The sequence below is a fragment of the Ambystoma mexicanum genome, chromosome 8, assembly GCF_040938575.1.
Source record: "Ambystoma mexicanum isolate Mex_15411 chromosome 8, UKY_AmexF1_1, whole genome shotgun sequence".
Classification (NCBI taxonomy): Eukaryota; Metazoa; Chordata; class Amphibia; order Caudata; family Ambystomatidae; genus Ambystoma; species Ambystoma mexicanum.
The window spans coordinates 1099427136-1099445977 of NC_090929.1; the positions used below are offsets into that span (position 1 = coordinate 1099427136).

The 18842-nt window shown below is 47.7% G+C and overlaps 1 protein-coding gene across 3 annotated transcripts in view; it reads right to left on the reverse strand.

The window, feature by feature from the left end:
- LOC138472772 (anoctamin-7-like) overlaps positions 1–18009 on the reverse strand; it is a 439062-nt gene extending 421053 nt beyond the window's left edge. For 2 of the 3 annotated variants that reach the window (XM_069611107.1, XM_069611106.1), the window contains exon 1: positions 16985–18009. In XM_069611107.1, the coding sequence (XP_069467208.1) occupies positions 16985–17113 (129 nt within the window). In that variant the 5' untranslated portion in view covers positions 17114–18009. The remainder of the gene's footprint in view (positions 1–16984) is intronic. The other variant, XM_069611105.1, reaches the window with a different exon arrangement.
- Between the last annotated feature and the right edge of the window lie 833 nt (positions 18010–18842).

Genomic DNA, 18842 nt, shown 5'->3' on the forward strand with positions numbered 1-18842 from the left:
TTACCTTATCTAGTAAGCGTCCTATTGGTGACACACAATTAAATTGGATTAAAACACAATTTGGCTGAATTTTGATTTTGCTATGACCTATGTGTTCTGTAGATAATCAAGATACGTGGTTTTTGCTGATAATGTATGTAGAATTGTTTGCTTAGTTGATGCTGTATGGTGAACTCCATGTTTTAGTTCTTGATTCTGTATTTTAGACTTTTGATGAATTTTATCGTTTGTTGGGTAGCATTTTTTTGTATTTTGAATGTTGGTTTGAGGGTGGGACAGACATCTCCAACAGGACGTGTTCTTTTTTCTACTTTGTGTACATTTAATATGAGCTCACCCAGAGAGTAGCTAAGAAGAGCTGTGCGGCTTGTGTCACGAGCTCTCTGGGTTTTTCTACCAGTATATAAATCACCTTATCTAATAAGCTACATATTGCAAAATGACTCTACAGCTCAGCAGTCATAGCCTTTGGCTTATCTCATTCTTGATAGTTTGCTTGGATTGTTCCGACTTATTCTGACTTAAACTTCATTCTGGCTTCTGAGAGCCAAAAATATATTCTTTAACTGACGTTTCTGAATTTAATTCTGAATCTAGTCTGAAAGATAGACCTTTACCAGTGTGGAATGGTAATTAAAACATGATAAATCCAATATGTATCCATCTCTAATCCATTCAATTTGCAATCTGCTGCTTCCAAGCGCTATTCTTGAGCTCTAGACCTTTTCTGCTGCTGTAAGCGCAACTCTTGTATGTGCATGCAGCTCTTGGGCACTCTCCCGTCTTTCTAAGTCTGACTGTGCAGGTGTGGGTGCACGTCCTGCCCTTTGCACCACTTACAGTGAAATGTTGTTTTTCTATGGTTGTGGTTCTAGGAAATCAGATGTGCTGAAATGATAGCCACGTTGTAAAGAGTTTGTACTTGGGAGTTGCATTTAAGATGACATTTGTGCATTTCATTTACACCTAAAAATCCTACTCAGGAATTCTGTGCAACTCCTGTAGTTGAAATGGGATATTTAGGGTTTGCATATACGAGGACCTATGTGCATTTCATTTAACCTCAAAGATTTTGGATAGAGACTTGGAATGGGAGTTGCAAGCCATACGACATAAGGGCCCTCATTACGACACCGGCGTTGGACCATGGTGCTAATAGCACCATGGTCCATGCCGGTAACTTAAGGACTCCGCCATGGCGGAATGGGGAATTACCGCCCCATTCCGAGGTTGGCGGGGCGGTAATTCCCCATGCCGCCATGGCCCTTCCCCATTGCCATTTTTGCCCCATAGGGCTCAATGGGAATGGGGAAGGCGCTAAATACGGTGCCGCAAATTGCGGCACCGTACTTAGCACCAAGGTCCCTTTGCGGGTTGGTTTTTTAACCGCTGCTAAAAGCAGGCGTTAAAGTGCCACCCGCAAAGGGACCTCGTAATCAGGCGTTAAGGGTTTAACGGCGCCGCCTCCTTTTACGGCGCCGTTAACCCCTTAACGCCTGGGTTGTAATGAGGGCCAAGGTGTGAAATCTTTGAGCCTTTGGGATGGCCGAATCAGCATGCCGTTAGAACCCACCTACACATTGTGGAGCGAGGTGCAATAATGCAAAATGAGGCGTAACCCAGAGAAAGGGGGCTGTTACCAACTCAGCACTTCCGACTGAAAAACTGAACTTTCTCAAACACAGATTTGCTACCCGGCTGACAAACGGAATGAACATGATATGGATCGAAATATGAGAGTATCCAGAGTCTCCTGTGAAAAAGTCACCTGGGGGGCACATTTGCCCCAAATTTGCACTCCCAAGAAAATCAATCACTTTCCCCAAATATTCTAGGACTGGAGTTAGAATAGTAAATAATAGCTGGCCTAGAACAGGCTTTTAGGGGTGCAGGGGAACATCACAGAGTCCGAGTTAGATTGCAAAGAGCATGCAAAAAGGCGAATGCCTTAACAAACATATGATTCCTTCCAGGTATGAGACTGACTTCAGTCAAATATATGAGGTCATTGTGATTGAATAAGGGTGCAATTGTGGCACCGTTTTGAGAGTCCCATCTATTGAGTGATGCCATGCTCCAGGGGCTGAGGCTCCAACCCAATAAAGGACACTGTTTGGAGGTGTGAGACACACACCGAATTAATGAGTCTGTGCCCAAGAGGAAGATCCATCCCCTATAAACCAAGATATAGGTTTCACATTGAATGAGTGAGACTGCACTCAAAGGTATGCAAGACACACACAATGAGGGATCCTTTTCTTTTTGGTGTGGGATGTGCACCAAAGGAGTGAGTGCATGCTCCCTGACATGAGCTACACACTCAAACCAGTGAGTCTTTGCTCTGAGGTATGACATACTCACTGGGTGGCAGTGAGGTCAGTGCGAGATTCACACCAAGTGAGTGAGGCGGTAGTGCCAGGTGAGAGCCCACAAACCCATGAATAATGATTTACTGCAAAGTGAGACATATTCATAAAATGGGGTAAGAGGTGATGAGGCGCTCTGTGAGTGAGATGATACTCCCAGGTTTGAGGCTCACAAACAATTGGTTATACCCTGTTACTAGATTCCAGCCCTGTGAGTGAGACTGTGCTCACAGGTTTCAGATTCACCCAATAACTGCAAGAGAGGCGAGCCCAGGTGTCAGACTCAGGCAGGGAGTGAGACAATGATTCCAAGTGTGAGAGTCACGCACGATCAGTGACATCCTGCTTAAATGTGTGAGTCTCCAATATAATGATGTCAACAGTCTTCTAGTTGATACGACTTGAACCAAATGAATGAAATGTGCTCAAATGTGTTGACACAGCCAATGTGCAGAGGGGTGAGTGTCACGCGTAAGAAGCCAGAACGCTCTTAAGTGTGAAGCTCACACTCTAGGGGTCAGACTGCACCCAATGTGTTAGATACACAACCAACAAAAGTGACTGTGCTGCAGGGATGAGAGAATGACACTCAATGGGTGCAATTGTTTTGCAGAGGATCAGCCTTTCCTTTAGTGCGACTGCTCTGCTAAGGGTGCAACTCACGGCCAATACTTGAGTTAGTACCCCCAGAAACCAGACTAACACCCAGTGAGTGAGACTGTACTTTGAGGTGTGGGAGGTACACCAAATGAGGGGCAATGCTATGGGTTTTCTCACTCTCACCCAGTGAATGACTCTGTTCACTTGTGTGTGTGAATGCTGCATTTCGAGGAACCCCTCTCCAATGGGAGTGGCCCCCCCAAGAGGCAGCACTGCATCCATTGAGTGAGACTCTGCTCTCACATGTGATACACATGTGACACCGTTGCTTGTTGGCTGCCATGATTGGTGGTGTTGGCACTGTGCCAGTAACCTTATCAGCAAATCTTTTTATTGCAAAGAATTATATTTGCCACACAGAGCAGTGCCAGGGACGTCATTTGGGGGTCGCAAAAGTGACACCTGTGGTCTCCCTTGCTGCCCCTGTGGTCTCCTTTGATACCCCTAAAAAAAACAGAAGCTCCTGGGCTTTGGCCAGCACCATGTGGCTCTTTGTTTCTGGAGTCGCTGGCTTTCTTGGCCAGGCCTCTTAAAAAAACGGGGTTCCACAAATGTAACAGTGACCCTAAATAAGAAAGAATAGGAATAGTAGATAATTTATCTTTCTGGAATTCTACACAGTAATTGCTAGACTCATTAAAGGTTTATTTTAGGCAAACTTCAGGGGTGAGTCACTGATATAGTCTGTTCTTAAACACCTCAAATTCACGACGCAGACAAAAAACGTCCAAAAAGCATTTAGAGTAGAATAAGCATCAATTTCAGACTATGTATTTTGCTTTTCGCAGGTTGCAGTTATAGCATGTTTTTTTCTGCCGTTGTCTCTGTTATGATCATCACAAGACATTCCATTTCGGTGTCCTCGGTCACTTAACAAAATCCTTGTGCCTAAAAGCTTGTGTACAGTGTAGAGATGTTTGACCATAGCACATAAAGTGGCCCTTGATTTCATTGTGCCACAAGAAATGCTTTGTTGTATGAGGTAACGAGTGCCCACAGTACAAGATGCTGTGTGAGTGCACTGCTTTCCCTGCACTACTCTAAATTATTTACTACACAGTTAAGAACCCTCCCAATGGTATATATTTTGCCAACCTATGAAGCCTGAAACGTAGATCCACGCAAGCTTGATATATGGCCATTTTGCACCAGACCTGCAGATTAACTGGTCTGCTGTTCACAGTAACCAGTTTAATTGTATTCACTATAGAGTGTAATTTGCTTTCTGACTTTGAGAACCTTCAGGCATGTAATTGCTAATTTTACTATAGCCAGTAAGATAACCCAATGGGTTGAGCTGTCACTGCTGCGATGTGTGTGTGATCTGTAGGTTGCAGGTCCGAATCCTAGCAAGGCCAACTCAGCCATTCATCCTTCTGATGTCAGTACATGAGTACCAACACAGTTTGGGTGATATTGTATGTACATTTGTTCTATATAAAGCGCTTAAGCGTAAGTGCTATACAATAACACATCAGTATCATTTGACCTTGGACGCCTGCTTGCATCACAGTAATTTGGTAATATGGGCCTATATACAGTGATATTAACTATACATATGGTGATCCATTCTTGTATGAAATGTATATCACATTACAGTGATATCGTAACCATATTAGGAACAATGCTATGTGATGCCAGTTCCTGTTTTGTCAAGGGGTGAAAGGTTGTGTGCCATTGCATCCCGTGATGTCACTTCGGGGTGTGGTCAAATGACATCACTTCCGGTGATGTCATCAGAGGTCAAGGGTCGTGTGATGTCACTTCCGCTACCCCTAGCATTTTGGTGAAATGACATCCCTGAGCAGTGCATTCTCTAGCCAGACCAAATAATGGGTGTACTCCCCAAAGACAGAAAATGATGTGGTGGCATTTACTTCACAGACGCTGAATGGCAGGCATTCTGAAGCAGAGTAGCTGATGGGCAAGCCATCTGTTGCACTGTAACAGATGGAACGCATATTAAATAATGTGAACAGCAGAGGCGTCGCTAGGAGAGGCTGGGGGGTTGGGGCTACAGCTTCAGGTCTTTTAGTTGTAGCCTCGGGTAGAAGCTCAGGGGCTACAGCCAAAAGGCTAGCTAGCCCCGAGCCCTGACTTTAGCGTAGCCCCAGATCTTTTACAAACCTAGCAACACCCCTGAACAGTCGTGCTGAGGCAGAGTAAAAAGCAGCGTCACAAGCACAGTGACTGTCAGGCAGCCAGCCTATGGCCCAGAAACATGCTAGCAAGCATTAAATGCAATAAACGTGTTGGCAGGCATATGTGGCAAGGTAACCAAGGCCCACTTAATCCATTTGCAGTAACTGGTGGGCAGGCAATTGAGATATATATATCTTAAAAGCAAGTATTGTGTCCAACAGGTCTTCTGTATCACAATCAATTACTGATGGACGGATGCATTCAGCGCATAGTGACTGGTGATTAAGATTGCTGCATAAGTAAGCGCCTGCCTTGGAAATCAGTTCTCTGGCTGTAAAAAAACAGTTTCAGATTCTGGTAGGACCGTCTCAGGCTTTCATACTGCAGAGGTCAATTAGAGTACCATTACATGGATGAGAATATTAGGTGTATTTTTAAATGAGGGTCAGGTACTTGGAGGCAAGTAACTCATGGTCCGCTTGTTCTGCCACATGAACTGGCTGGCATCATATCTGAGATACTACCTGATGGTCGGTACAGGATTTGGGCGTAGGGTAGGCATTCTTGGGCAAGGTGACTGGTGGGCATGCCTTCAGTGGGACAGACTGTGGGGCTGAGATAATTTCAGCATACCGCTGACATGTATTTTGTGGCACTCCATGTAATGGGCAAGCATGCTGCCTCAGGGTACATACAGTATGAGCATGTTCCTTTATTTAGACATGCTTCGGTCTATCGGCTGTGCATGTATAAAGCTGTTTGTTCTTGCGCACAGTCAATCAGGCGTGCAGGCAATACCATTGTCCTGTTCTCTGTCGCAGGAACTCTGATAGAAATGTTGTTCTGGTCCATGGGTTCTGATGTGTTTTAAAATGCAGCATTGGCTGTATACTTAAAAAAACATTGCAAACCAAGATGGGCTCCCCATCCCACGTTTTATATTATTCTATATAAGCTCCTGGAGAGTGTTGGGAGCGACCACGACCCATTGGTGGTGTCCTTTTTGGTCGCCTCCAACACTAGTGGCTAAAGTAGGCCTGTCGAAGCACAAATCGGCACCTCTTCCTAGGCCCGAATGTACCGCTGATGACCTCAATCACCAACAGCTGTCTTTCAGGGCAGAATGTATGAGGCTTTGCTACCAATGTTGGATGCCTATGTGGAGACATATACTCCGTTATCGACGGCCGATTTCTATAAACTATTGATAGAAAGAGCTTCCCTGTTTGTCACCAAGGAAAGACGCCCTCAAGCCTTTGCTAACTGCAAATGTGTGGGTTGGTATGACCGTGATTGTCGGGAGGCCAAGACTGTCTTGGTTAACAACCTCAAGTTTGGGGTGGTTATTCCCACGAGGGTGATAAAAAAACTTAGGCATGATGATAAATGCATGTTTATTGAAAAGAAGAGCGAACAGGGTAAGCGTATTTGGTCAGCACTTGGTAGGGCTGCCAGGGCAAATGACTCTAAAGGGTTTCGGCATCTGGTGAAGAATAACCTTAAACCTGAGCAGCTGGGTGTGGTAAGCAACATTTGTTTGGATGCTTGGCATGTTCATTTCACTGCCTTATATGCTGTAGGGTGGTCTGTGCAGGACAGAAGTGAGATGACTGGACAGGCACTGGTACCCATTTTTCACCCCAACGAAGGGAGGGTTGAGGTGATGAAAGGGTATCTTATTAAACAGTTTTGCAATTCAAAAACCAATTTTATTAATCACACAACATAATATCCATTAAAAAAACAATAATAAAAATGATCATATATCATAAAACAAATACAAAAACTTAAAACAACACAAGTGAAACCAACAGAAGTGGTTCCTAATAATATAATTGGTTGTAGGTCAACACGTGTTGAAAAAAGAAAGGTGATTGGGATTCCCCAAGCAATTATAGGCCAATCTCGCTGATTGACTCACTGGCAAAACTTTATATCAGGGTACTTTTGCACCATCTGGAGGACTGGGTTGCCAGTGAAGGTATTCTTTCCGATGTGCAAGCGGGGTTCAGAACAGGTATTTCCACGGTAGACCAGGCTGTGAGGCACACCTCTTATGCTGGAAATACGCACTTGCTTGTATCTAGCGTTTGTGGATCTACAGTCAGCCTTTGACACAGCCTCGAGGGATTCTCTGTTGTCTGTGCTAGAGGAACTAGGCATTCCATCATCCCTTGGTAATTCTATTAAATCTTTATATTCTGGTAATACGGTACGGATATGTTGGGGGTTGTCTGGCGAGCTACCTGATCCAGTATCTATTGATGTTGAGGTTAGGCAGGGGTGCGTTGCAGTGCCTTTGCTATTCTTATTATATATTAACAGCCTAGTCCCTGGACTTCTAGAAGCTGCAAGGGACGCACCAATGTTGGGTAATAGAAAATGGAGCCTATTGTTGTTTGCGGATGACACAGTTTTGCTGTCAAAGACTCTGTTTTTTTCAAAACGAAAACCATGCACTGTGCTGGCGTTGGAAAAAGGCAAGAGTACGGGCAAATTTCAACTTAAATGGCCAGCCTCTGGAGTCTGTGGACACATATTTGGGATTCATTTTTTCGAACAAACTAAAATGGCAGGCTCAGATAGCAAAGTGTTCGCTATCGCAATTGCGTCAGTGTGGCCTCATTAGGAATCTGGTGACAAGACTGGATGGCGAGGCCCTTTTGGTACCTCCCAAGATCTACCGTGCCCCGTGCCCAGGCAATCCTAGGGATAACCTATGGTGCTGATCTATGGGGTGCAAATGATTGCACTGCCATTCAGATAGCCGAAAATAGATTTTTGAAATCACTGTTGGGTTTACCCCTTAATGCGCTGTCTATGCCAGTGGCATGTGGATTTGCCCTTATTGAGATTTGATATGCTAATATGCTATTATAATGCAGCCAGTGTTATATTGGCTGCGGATCTGAAACAATAAAGCCTACGTTTTGTTAAGGGAAGGTCTGGAGGAGCTGCTCTCGCTGCCAAGTGGTAGGAATCTTTCTTGATTTAGGCATATAAGAACCATGCGATTTAAAATTGGGCTGGGGGATTTATGGAGTGACCCCACAAGGTTGGGTAGTGCCTAGAAGGTGGTGGTCAAGAACGAGTTTAGAGAGTGTGCGTGGAGTATAATGGTTGACAATTGCTCAATGGGGAAAAAAGCTAGGGCTTATTTGCAGTTCAAAGACGACTGGGGGTCGTAGGTATATCTGGACCTTCCGATGGTAGCAAAATTAGTGGTTTGCTAAGTGGTTTGTTTAGTGGTTTGCTAAGTTTCGATTAGGCATACTCCCATTGGCCCATGTGTCTGCCAAGTTGAAGAGTGGGTCTTGTCCCTCATCCCTATGCCCTCTTTGTAGCAAGGGGCCTGAGGGTGAGGCACATCTTTTCTTTTTCTGTAGGGCTCACTCCCGGGCAACGGTGCATTGGCACACCCCGGTTTGGTGCCACTGACCCCAGATCCCAATCCCGCCAGCTATCTGAACCTTAAAATGTTGTACCCAACCTGTACATGTGTTAGCAGTCTCAACATTTTTAAGATCTGCATTTAAGAATAGAATGCTAGAGACTACAATAAGCACTATCTTGGTAGAACAGTAGATTGGGTGGGATGCGTGTGCATGTGGCCATGATAATAAGGTTTGGATTTACATACATTAATATTGGTTTTATTACTGTACACATGTTCTCTGCATAATGATTTTAAGATATAGAGGATCTATCCTGTGGTCCGAATCCTATCCAATCGACGAGATAATAAAGCTTGGTCCTAGAGTATTTAGAGTCCAAGATATCTTTCACTTCGAATTCTGGTTCTCCGTCAACAAGTATGGGCTTAGGTGGTGTCCCAATCCGTGTGCCGGGTTGAATTGGTTTTAGGAGGGAGACATGAAATACCGGGTGGATTTGTAGATTAGGTGGTAAATCTAGTTTCACGGCTGCTGGGTTGATAATTGCCTTAATGGTACAGGGTCCTAAGAATCTGGGATGAAAGGTCTGGGTTCCCTTGATGGGTACGAATTTAGCGGCTAACCAAACTTTGTCTCCTACTTGATAATCAGGGGCCTTTTTCCGGTGTTGGTCGGCGAATCTCTTTTGTTTTTCTTTGGCATGAATAAGGTGTTCCTTTGCCCTTTCGAAAGCCTGCATGTTGGTTGTGTGTAGAGTCTTTACCGCTGGCATTTCCAAGCTTTCTGGAAGGTCTAGTTCAGAGGTACGTGGATGTCTGCCATAAAGGGTATAGAAGGGCGTTTGTCCCGTGCTTGAATGCAAAGAATTGTTGTATGCATATTCGGCTATCCATAGTAGGTCTTTCCAATTCCTTTGTTCGTGGTGCAGCATGCACCGTAAATATTGCTTGAGTGTCTGATTGGTTCTCTCAGTTTGGCCATCCATTTGGAGATGGTGACTGGTAGATAGCCGAACGTCAATCTGCGCCATTGCATAACATTTTTTCCAGAAGTTTGAAACAAACTGGCTGCCTCGATCAGAGACCAGAACCAAAGGGAAGCCATGTAGCTTAACCACACCCTCCAGGAACACTTTCGCTAAAGTGGCTGCGTCTGGGAGGCCTTTGAGAGGACTAAAATGGGCCATCTTCGAGAATAAGTCCACAACTACAAGGGTGTTGAACCCTTGGCTTGGAGGTAGATCAGTGATGAAGTCAAGCGAAAGAGTGTGCCATGGAACTGGAGGAATGTCCAATGGTTGTAGGAGACCAGATGGTTTTTGTTTCTGTGATTTATTTTGTGTGCAGACACCACAGGACTGAATATACTGAATTATGTCCTTACGCCAGGTAGGCCACCAAAAGTTCTCTTTCACCTTAGCTAGGGTTTTGGTGATCCCAGGATGCCCTTCGATCAGTGAATCGTGATAGTTTGAAATAATATGCTGTTGTAATTCCTTCTTGGGTACATATAGGCGATCCCTAAAAAAGGGTAGATGGTCCTTGATGGTATATTGTTCTCCTTGAGTTTGCCAAGTGAGGAAGGCATCAGGATTCATTGTCTGTTGGATTTCTTTTCGTAGTTCTGCTTGTGTTAAGGTTGATGTGATACCAAAGAGTTTGTCTTCAGGTATAAATGGTACTGGGTCTGGAGTTGTACATACCATTTCCTCTATACCCATGCGAGATAAGGCATCCGCCTTTCCGTTCCTGACTCCTGGTCGAAATGTGATTACATAGTCATATTCGGCAAAGAAAAGGGCCCACCGTAATTGGCACGAAGACTGGGCCTTGGCTGTTTTGAGATATTGCAGATTTTGGTGGTCTGTGAGGGCTGTAATGGTGTGTCTGGCCCCCAGAAGGTAGTGCCACCAGGCTTTAAAGGTGGATTTGATAGCCAGGAGTTCCTTGTCCATGATGGCGTAATTAATCTCTGGAGGTGAGAACTTTTTCGACCAGAAGGCCATAGGATGTAGCTGGCCGGTTTCCGGGTCTTTCTTTGAAAGGACAGCCCCATTGCGAGACTGGACGCATCAGTTTCAATGACATAAGGGAGGTCTGGACGAGGATGTCGCAGGATTGGAGTGGAGGTAAACCTTTGTTTAAGTTCCTGAAAGGCTTCTTCTGCTTCTTCAGTCCAAGCAAATTTTTTATTGTTTTTTCGTAATAGTACTGTGATTGGGTTCACAAACTAAGAGAAGTCTGGGATGAACGGCGGTAGAAGTTCGCAAAGCCCAGCATGCTTTGTACCCCTTTCAGAGACGTCGGTGAAGGCCATTTCAGAATGGCATCTACCTTGTGCACGTCCATTCTGATGCCTCCTGGAGTAAGGATAAAACCAAGAAACTCTACTTCGGTGACGTGAAAAAAGCATTTTTCAAGCTTTGCAAACAAGCGATGTTGACGGAGCTTGGTGAGGACTGAACGAACGTGCCTGACATGATCTTGTTTCGAGGTTGAGTATATTAAGATGTCATCTATGTACACTAAGGCGCACACATCAATGAACTCCCATAAGACGTCATTCATGAAATATTGGAATGCCGCAGGAGCGTTGCATAACCCGAAGGGCATGACTTGATATTCAAACAAGCCGTACTTAGTACAGAAGGCGGATTTCCAGTCATCTCCTTTTCTGACTGGGACCAGGTGGTACGCTCCTCGAAGGTCCAATTTGGTATAAATCTGGGCATCTTTAACTTGGTCTAGCATCTCAGGGATAAGTGGCAAGGGGTAGCGGTTCTTCACAGTGATCTGGTTCAATGCGCGGTAGTCAATACAGGTTCTGAAGTCTCCTTCCTTTTTCAGTACGAAGAACAAATGACTGGCTGCTCGGGACTTCGAAGGATGGATAAATCCGTTAGCAAGGTACTGGTCTAAATAGATTTCAAATGAAGGTTTTCCGGTTCTGTGAGAGCGTAGATCCTGCCGCAAGGGATTTGTGCACCAGGAACAAGGTCGATCTGACAGTCATAGGGCCTGTGCGGCAGCAATGTATTGGCTTGATCCTTTCGGAAGACATCCTGGAAATCATGGTATTCACTTGGCAAGGTATTATTTGCTCCCAGGGTTGATACTGTCACTCCGGGAGTCATGGGGATACAGACGTCGGGTTTCTCCTCTTGGTAATAGCTGGCAGAGGAGCAGTCACCAGGGAAGGTTAATTTTCATGCCCGCCAGTCTATCAAAGGGTTGTGAGAAACCACCCATGGCATCCCTAGTATTAGCCTGAACTGAGGTGCCCTGATGAGATAAAATGAAATAGACTCCCGATGTCTGTCCTGGCACAGCAAGGTTACCCTGGCTGTGCACTGGGTTACTGGTCCGGAAGCGATTTCTGTCCCATTCAAGGTGGTTACCTTGTCCATAGTTGGCTTAGAACAGAAAGGAAGCCCCATCTCTGCTACCAGTTCTTGATCAATATAATTTCCAACTGCTCCGCTATCGATGTATGCTTCAACGGCATGCATTCTTGACGACTGTTGGTGGTTAATTAAGATCACTGGTATTGCAAAGTGCGAGGTCAGCAACTCTTTCTTCTCACTCGACAAACTGACCTCTACGCTTGTCGAGCTTGGTAGTTTTCCGATTCCTTAGCTTCATCCTTCTCTGTGGCCCTGACTGTTCTTCTTGGGGGTTTTACTGGACAGTCCTTCAGGAAATGTCCTGGTTTCCCACAATACAAACAAAGTTGTTGTTGCCTTCTTTTGTCCCGCTCTTGTTTTGTTAATGGAGGCCGTATCCCTCCAGTCTGCATGGGTTCTACAGCATTTTCAGGTACACGGGGTGTGTTTTCCCTTGGTCGAACATACACGGTCCGAGGGTCCGTCTTAGACCGGTCTGCTTTTGGGTCCTGCAACCGGTGGTCTAACTGCACGACCAGATTTATGAATTCGGCACAGTCTCTGGGTGGATCAACCACCTGGGCTAAGACGTACTTTAATTCGCCTCCTAAGCCTCGATGGAATAACGTGGTTCTTTTATTTTCTGGCCACCTAGCTTCGGCAACCAGTCTGTTGAAGGTAGCAATGTACTTAACAAGTCCTGATTCCCCTGTCGGAGGGACAAGAGTTCATTGTCTACTGCTTGTTCCTGGGTATGGCGAGCAAAAAGTTTTTCCATTTCTCTCTGGAACCCCCCAAAGTCATGTAATAGAGGATCGTCATGGGTTACCAACGGCACGGACCCATCTGCTGCGCTACCACTCAGGTATGATAAGACAAAAGCTACCCGAGCTTGGTCGTTTGGAAATGCTCCAGGCCTACAGAGAAAATGAAGGTGACACTGATTGATGAATGTTGCATACTTCCGTGGGTCACCTGAGAACCTTTCTGGTGGTGCCAAGGGGACTGTTCTAGGTAACGTGATCTGTACCGGAGTGGATGATATGGCGGGGTTTTGCATCGTTGGATTGCTTCCAGGTAGAGGCGTCTGTCCTGCCTGTGATTGCAAGTATTGCCTGCTAATCTCTTCAGAGCGTTCTTTGGTCACTATTAGGTCTCTCCGGAGGGCATTAGTCTCTTGTCGGGCAGAAAGAACCTCAGCACGAAGCTCTCCTAGTAATTGGGCCAATTGGTCCATTTCTGATGTCTCCATGGCGCCCAGGTGGATTTGTGATGGTAGGCTTTGCGTTCTGTTACGCTCACCTGGTATCCATAGGGATGCCACCCAGCCGGGTTACTCGCTGGTGTGCTTCTCAGCTTTGCCCAGATGTGGTCTGAGGGGAAGGTTCTGCCTGAAAATACAGGATGACTGTGTTCAAGACTGACCGACCGGGGTAAGTATCCTCCCTCCACCCCCGTATAATTTCAGCCCCTCTGGGGCCCTTTCCTCACCTTCTGGTAGAATTAGGCATGCTCTCCGTCCTGCCTTCTTTGCAGGGCGCGTTGTTTTTCATGGGCGTGTGCGGTCCAGTTACTTCACTGACGCCGGCCCGTTTGATATTGTTCAGGTAGGTCTTATTGCTGTTCTTTTGTTTTGTTGCTATCCTGCATGCCTTTCTTTGTTTAAAATGTCTCTTTTTTTCTCTGTTAGGTATTCGGATCTTCAGCGCGGCGAACTGGCTTGGTTGAGCCCCGCTGGTACATGATGGCGCGTTAAGAGCGCTATGATGCGGTAAGCGCTATGCGCAGCGCTGCGGAGTCTTGCCTTTGCTAACCTGTGTTTTCTTTTCTTGTAGGTCGCGGTGTTCTTCAGCGCGGATGGAATGTCCAGAGTGGTGCCAGCCGTGAGGCGACCAGCCAGGTAAACCTTTTGAGCAGTTCATAACAAATGTCTCTACTGCTTTCTTTAATGTTGCCTCTATCTTCCTCTTTCAGGTCGTACAGTCTGGGAGGCGTGCAAATTCGAAGAAGCTGTTCTCAGTAGCTGCGAGTGGTTAAAGATGAAGACTGCAGGTAAGATGCTGCTGCTAATGATGTTCCTTTTGTCTCCTTGCAGGTTCTGCTTCTCCGAGGTTCGAGGGAATAGCTGGACACTGTGAGCTTCACGCTGCAAGCTGCAAAGTAACGCGAAGCGTGTTGTCTTGCTCGGGTGTGGTTTAAATAGCCCCAACAAAATAGTCCAGGTAAAGTAGTCCCTAGGCTACCACATCCAAAACACTAGACCGCATAGCTTGGTTCTTAGGAACCAAGCTATGTGGATGCCTCCATGTTGGCTGACAGAACAATAAAGTAGTTCCCAAGCACATTGTTTTTCATGGTGTATGAACCTGGCGCCATAGGCGCCAGGACTGGTCCCATGAGGGCTTTTGAAGAGGATGCCTGGCTCTAGAGGCCCGAGTCCTGACTCCACCTTGCCAATGGGTTTGCCAGAGAGGGTTTTGGGCGAGGGTCGTGACACCTCCTCTCCTCTGCTGACCTCCTGGCTGTAACCGGAACTGCACTGGCTACCTGGACACCATCTGATCTTGGGCCCAAGTCCCTCCCCCTCCAGCGCCACACACCTGCTCTGCCCGCCTGGCAACCCCCGCACTTGGGGACTGTTTATGTATCTCTACAGTCCCCCTACCAGCTCTTGATGTTATATTATGTTATGTTTATTGTGCTTATATAGCGCTTTAGGCCAACGCGATTTACATTATAACAACAAGGATACAATAAAAAACAGTAGAAGCAATTACAAAATATGAATCAAACCAGTAATACAGTAAGTAGAACAATTTTCCAGTGAAGATAAACGAGGGAGGAGGGGGTGGAGAAGGGGAAGGAAGTGCGAAACAGGAAGAGGAAAAGGCTGAGGATGAGAGAGGAGGAGAGGGGATTTAAGAGGAACAGAGAAGGGAGAGAGAGGTAAAGAAGAGGAAGGTAAAAGGGAGGAGAGCGGAAGGTGGAAGGAGGGGATAGGAGTGTCAGGGAGGGGAGTGGAGAAGAAGAGATTTCAAGGAGACACGAAAGGAGGAATAGGTGGGGATGGAACAGATAGAGAGAGGAAGGGAGTTCCAGTGGAGGGGGCAAGGAGCTGAAAGGAGCGAAAACGAGAGGAGGCACATGGGGACGGGGGGATCAGAGAGAAGGAAGAGATTGACAGATCTCTTGTAAGTGATGTCTGCACTTACCCACGCACTTGCCACATGCTGGCCATCACTTACTTATTGTTTATTTATTCCCATGTACTACACTGTCCCCGTCCCCTTCCCACGCACTTGCGCGATCTGAATGACACCTGGCCTAGTAAGATCGTTGTCTGTCCTCCCTTTGTTCCCCTCCCTTGCCTCATCACGCTTTGATACACTTGTGTATAGGCGCGTTATGAAGGCCATATCATATCATGCACACACCTCTACCAATGCTGCTGAATCCTGGCCTGCAACCACTCCAGTGACTGCGGTACTAGAGTCCATACACACAGCTCTACAAGTGCACCTCAATCCTGACCTGAAACTGTGACTGCTGTACTAGGGTCATACACACACCTCTACCAATGCTGCTGAATCCTGGCCTGCAACCACTCCTGTAACTGCGGTACTAGGTTCCATACACGCAGCTCTGCCAGTGCACCTCACTCCTGACCTGCAACCACTCCTGTGACTGCTGGTCTAGGGTCCATGCACACACCTCTACCAATGATGCTGAATCCTGGCATGCAACCACTCCTGTGATTGCTATACTAGGGGCCATACACACACATCTACTAATGCTGCTGAATCCTGTCCTGCAACCACTCCTGTGACTGCGGTAGTAGGGTTCATACACCCAGCTCTACCAGTGCACCTCTATCAATGCTGCTGAATCCTGGCCTGCAACCACTCATGTGATTGCTATACTAGGGGCCATACACACACCTCTACTAATGCTGCTGAATCCTGTCCTGCAACCACTCCTGTGACTGCTGTACTAGGGTCCATACATGCAGCTCTACAAGTGCACCTCAATCCTGACCTGAAACTGTGACTGCTGTACTAGGGTCCATACACGCAGCTCTACCAGTGCTCCTCACTCGTGACCTGCACCCACTCCTGTGACTGCTGTACTAGGGTCCATACATGCAGCTCTGCCAGAGCTGTACTAGGGTCCATACACACACCTCTACCAATGCTGCTGAATCCTGGCCTGCAACCACTACTGTGACTGCTGTACTAGGGTTCATACACGCCGCTCTGCCAGTGTTCATCGCTCGTGACCTGCAACCGCTCCTGTGACTGCTGCAGTAGTGTCCATACACGCAGCTCTACCAGTGCACCTCAATCCTGACCTGCAACAACTCCTGCTATTCCAGTACTAAGGTGTTTGGGTGTCGGTGTGCTTTCTGTGTGCTGCTCTATCAATACAACTCAGCCCCGGCCTGAAACTCCCGTTGCTATTTCACCATTGAGACCCCCCCAAGCAGATACATCAATGCACCCCAGTCTTGCCATTCAGCACCCCCTGGTATTGTCACACTGGGGCCCAAACACAGCGGTAGGATTACATGGCACTATGTAGCACCTCCTGCTATGCCATTCCTGTAACATACACAAACAGCTCTGGCAATGTACGTCAGTCCTGTCCGCCTCACATTCAAGCACTGGGTTCAACACACATCTCTTACCAATTCCCCCTCAACCCTAACCCGATCCACCCCCTATTATTCTATCAGTGTGGACTGAACACTCGGCTCTACCAATGTATCTCCATCGCGACATGCCTGTCTTTCTGCCAGTAGAGCATCGTGCCCCGTGGATTCGTGTCTACCAATGTGCCTCAACCCCGCCGCTTAGTTTCATGGCGCTATTTTCTGGTATCCAAATAGTCCTTCTCTTTGCACATTTTAGTTCGAAATGTATTAAAACTGTTAAAGTCGGGGTGCATTCATAACGTTCCCATCCCACACCTATCTTCCAGAAAGCTGTGTAGTATAAGCAAAGGATGCCATTACGAAGGTACAGAGTAAATGAGAGACTCACGTTGCGCTCGGAGTAGGGGTCCCCGTTGGGCACCGTGCCCGGGGACTCCCCCAGGAGGAGCCGCGGCGCTGCCGACAGGTCCAGCAGGGCGCTCGTGTCCGAAGGCGGGCAAGCCTTCTTGCGGTTCATCGCAATCTTGTTTTAGCCGCGGTTTTGCAGAAAGAACAACGCCGAGAAAAGCACGCAGGGAAGCTTGACACGGAGGCGTGGGGACCGCGGAGGAGAGGACCGCTGCCAGACCATCGCCGGGAGGATAGAGACCCGGCCGCTGCTGTCAGGGCATCACTGGGCAGGGTACCACGGGAGGATGCCACGCGGGAGCCCAGCTATCGCGAGATCGCTGGGCAGGTTACCACGGAACCGCTGCCAGAACATCACTGGCAGGGTACCACGGAGGATGCAGAGGAGAGAACCACTTCAGACTTGGATTAGCATCACTGAGCAGTGATCCACGAGGAGGGAGGTGGGGTTGCAGAGGAGAGCAGGGCTTTCAGAGCATCACTGGGCAGGGTACCACGGGGGACACAGAGGAGAGAGAGAGACCACGGGGGACACAGAGGAGAGAGAGAGAACCGCTGTCAGACATCACTAGCAGGGGGTTGATGCAGAGAAGAGAACCGCTGTCAGGAAATCACTAGGGTACCCCGGGGACATGCGGCAGAGAGACCCGCTGGGAGAGCATCCCAGGCAGGATAGCACGGGAGGATGCAGAGGAGAAAGCCGCTGTCAGAACAGGCCACCAAGGGAAGACGGAGTGCGCTTCAGAGCGCGAGGATGGGGAGGCGAGGGCTGCAGTCCGAGCCTCCTGGGCCGGAATGCTCGCCTCGCGATGCTGCTGCAGCATCCCGCGTCTCAGGGGATGCTGAGAGCGGGGCTGGAGCACAATGGCTGGCGCAGACCGCTCTGCAGCAATGCAGCGGGGGCTCCAGCGGGGGCTGCGCCCATTGCACCCAGGGGCAGGCCACGCTCCAGGCCTGGCACCTCTTCCTCCACCAGCGCCTGAGGGGATTTCGCCTTCTCTGCCTGCGCACGTTATAAACATTCATATGTATGAGCAGACGTTAGATTCGCGGACTAGGCTTACACGTGCCTATTCCAGCAAGGCCGACTCAGCCTTTAAACACCTCGAGATTGATAAAATGAGCAACATTCCTGTGGCCAATGGAAAACCTTATAATGAAGCCTAGACGCAGCTGGGCTTTTGAGGTGCTTCGGCCACACACCCGCTCGCGTTATTTTCATTATTGGATTATAAGTATTATATACACACAGCCATAGGGGGTCATTTGTTTGCATGCCCCCCTCTGCTGTAACACAACGAACTGCATTTACTCTCACGTTCCATCTGCGAGGCGGCAATGGCCATGTACAATCATTCCTAAAAAAAAAAACAAGCCTCAGCCCCCACCTAAACCACAGGTCCCAATTAATGACCCCATTAATTCAATTCCGGTTCGCCTGCTTGGCCAGGGTGGATGGGAGGCAGTGGATGCATGCAGGAGGCAGCGCAGAGTGCCGTCCCCAGCCCACTCTCCTATGAAAGGACGGAACCTCCCTAGTGGCACTGCACGGACTACCCCCAGCCGTGCAGGTGACACCCTCAGCGCCCTCCATGTTATGTAACTTTCAGACTGTAGACGAGCACAGGGGATCGCACACGAGACTCCCGCTCCCACACCAATCCCTTCTCCTCTCACAATGCACAGAAGGACCGAGTTACACACACACCACCGCCGAGCAAATCACCCTTCCACAATACTCCTCCTCTTCTCCAGAACAGAACACCATTTGGTAGCGAGGCTGAACGCTCAGGCTGTACTCAGCAGTAGACACATATTTTGGGTCAGACTACAGCATA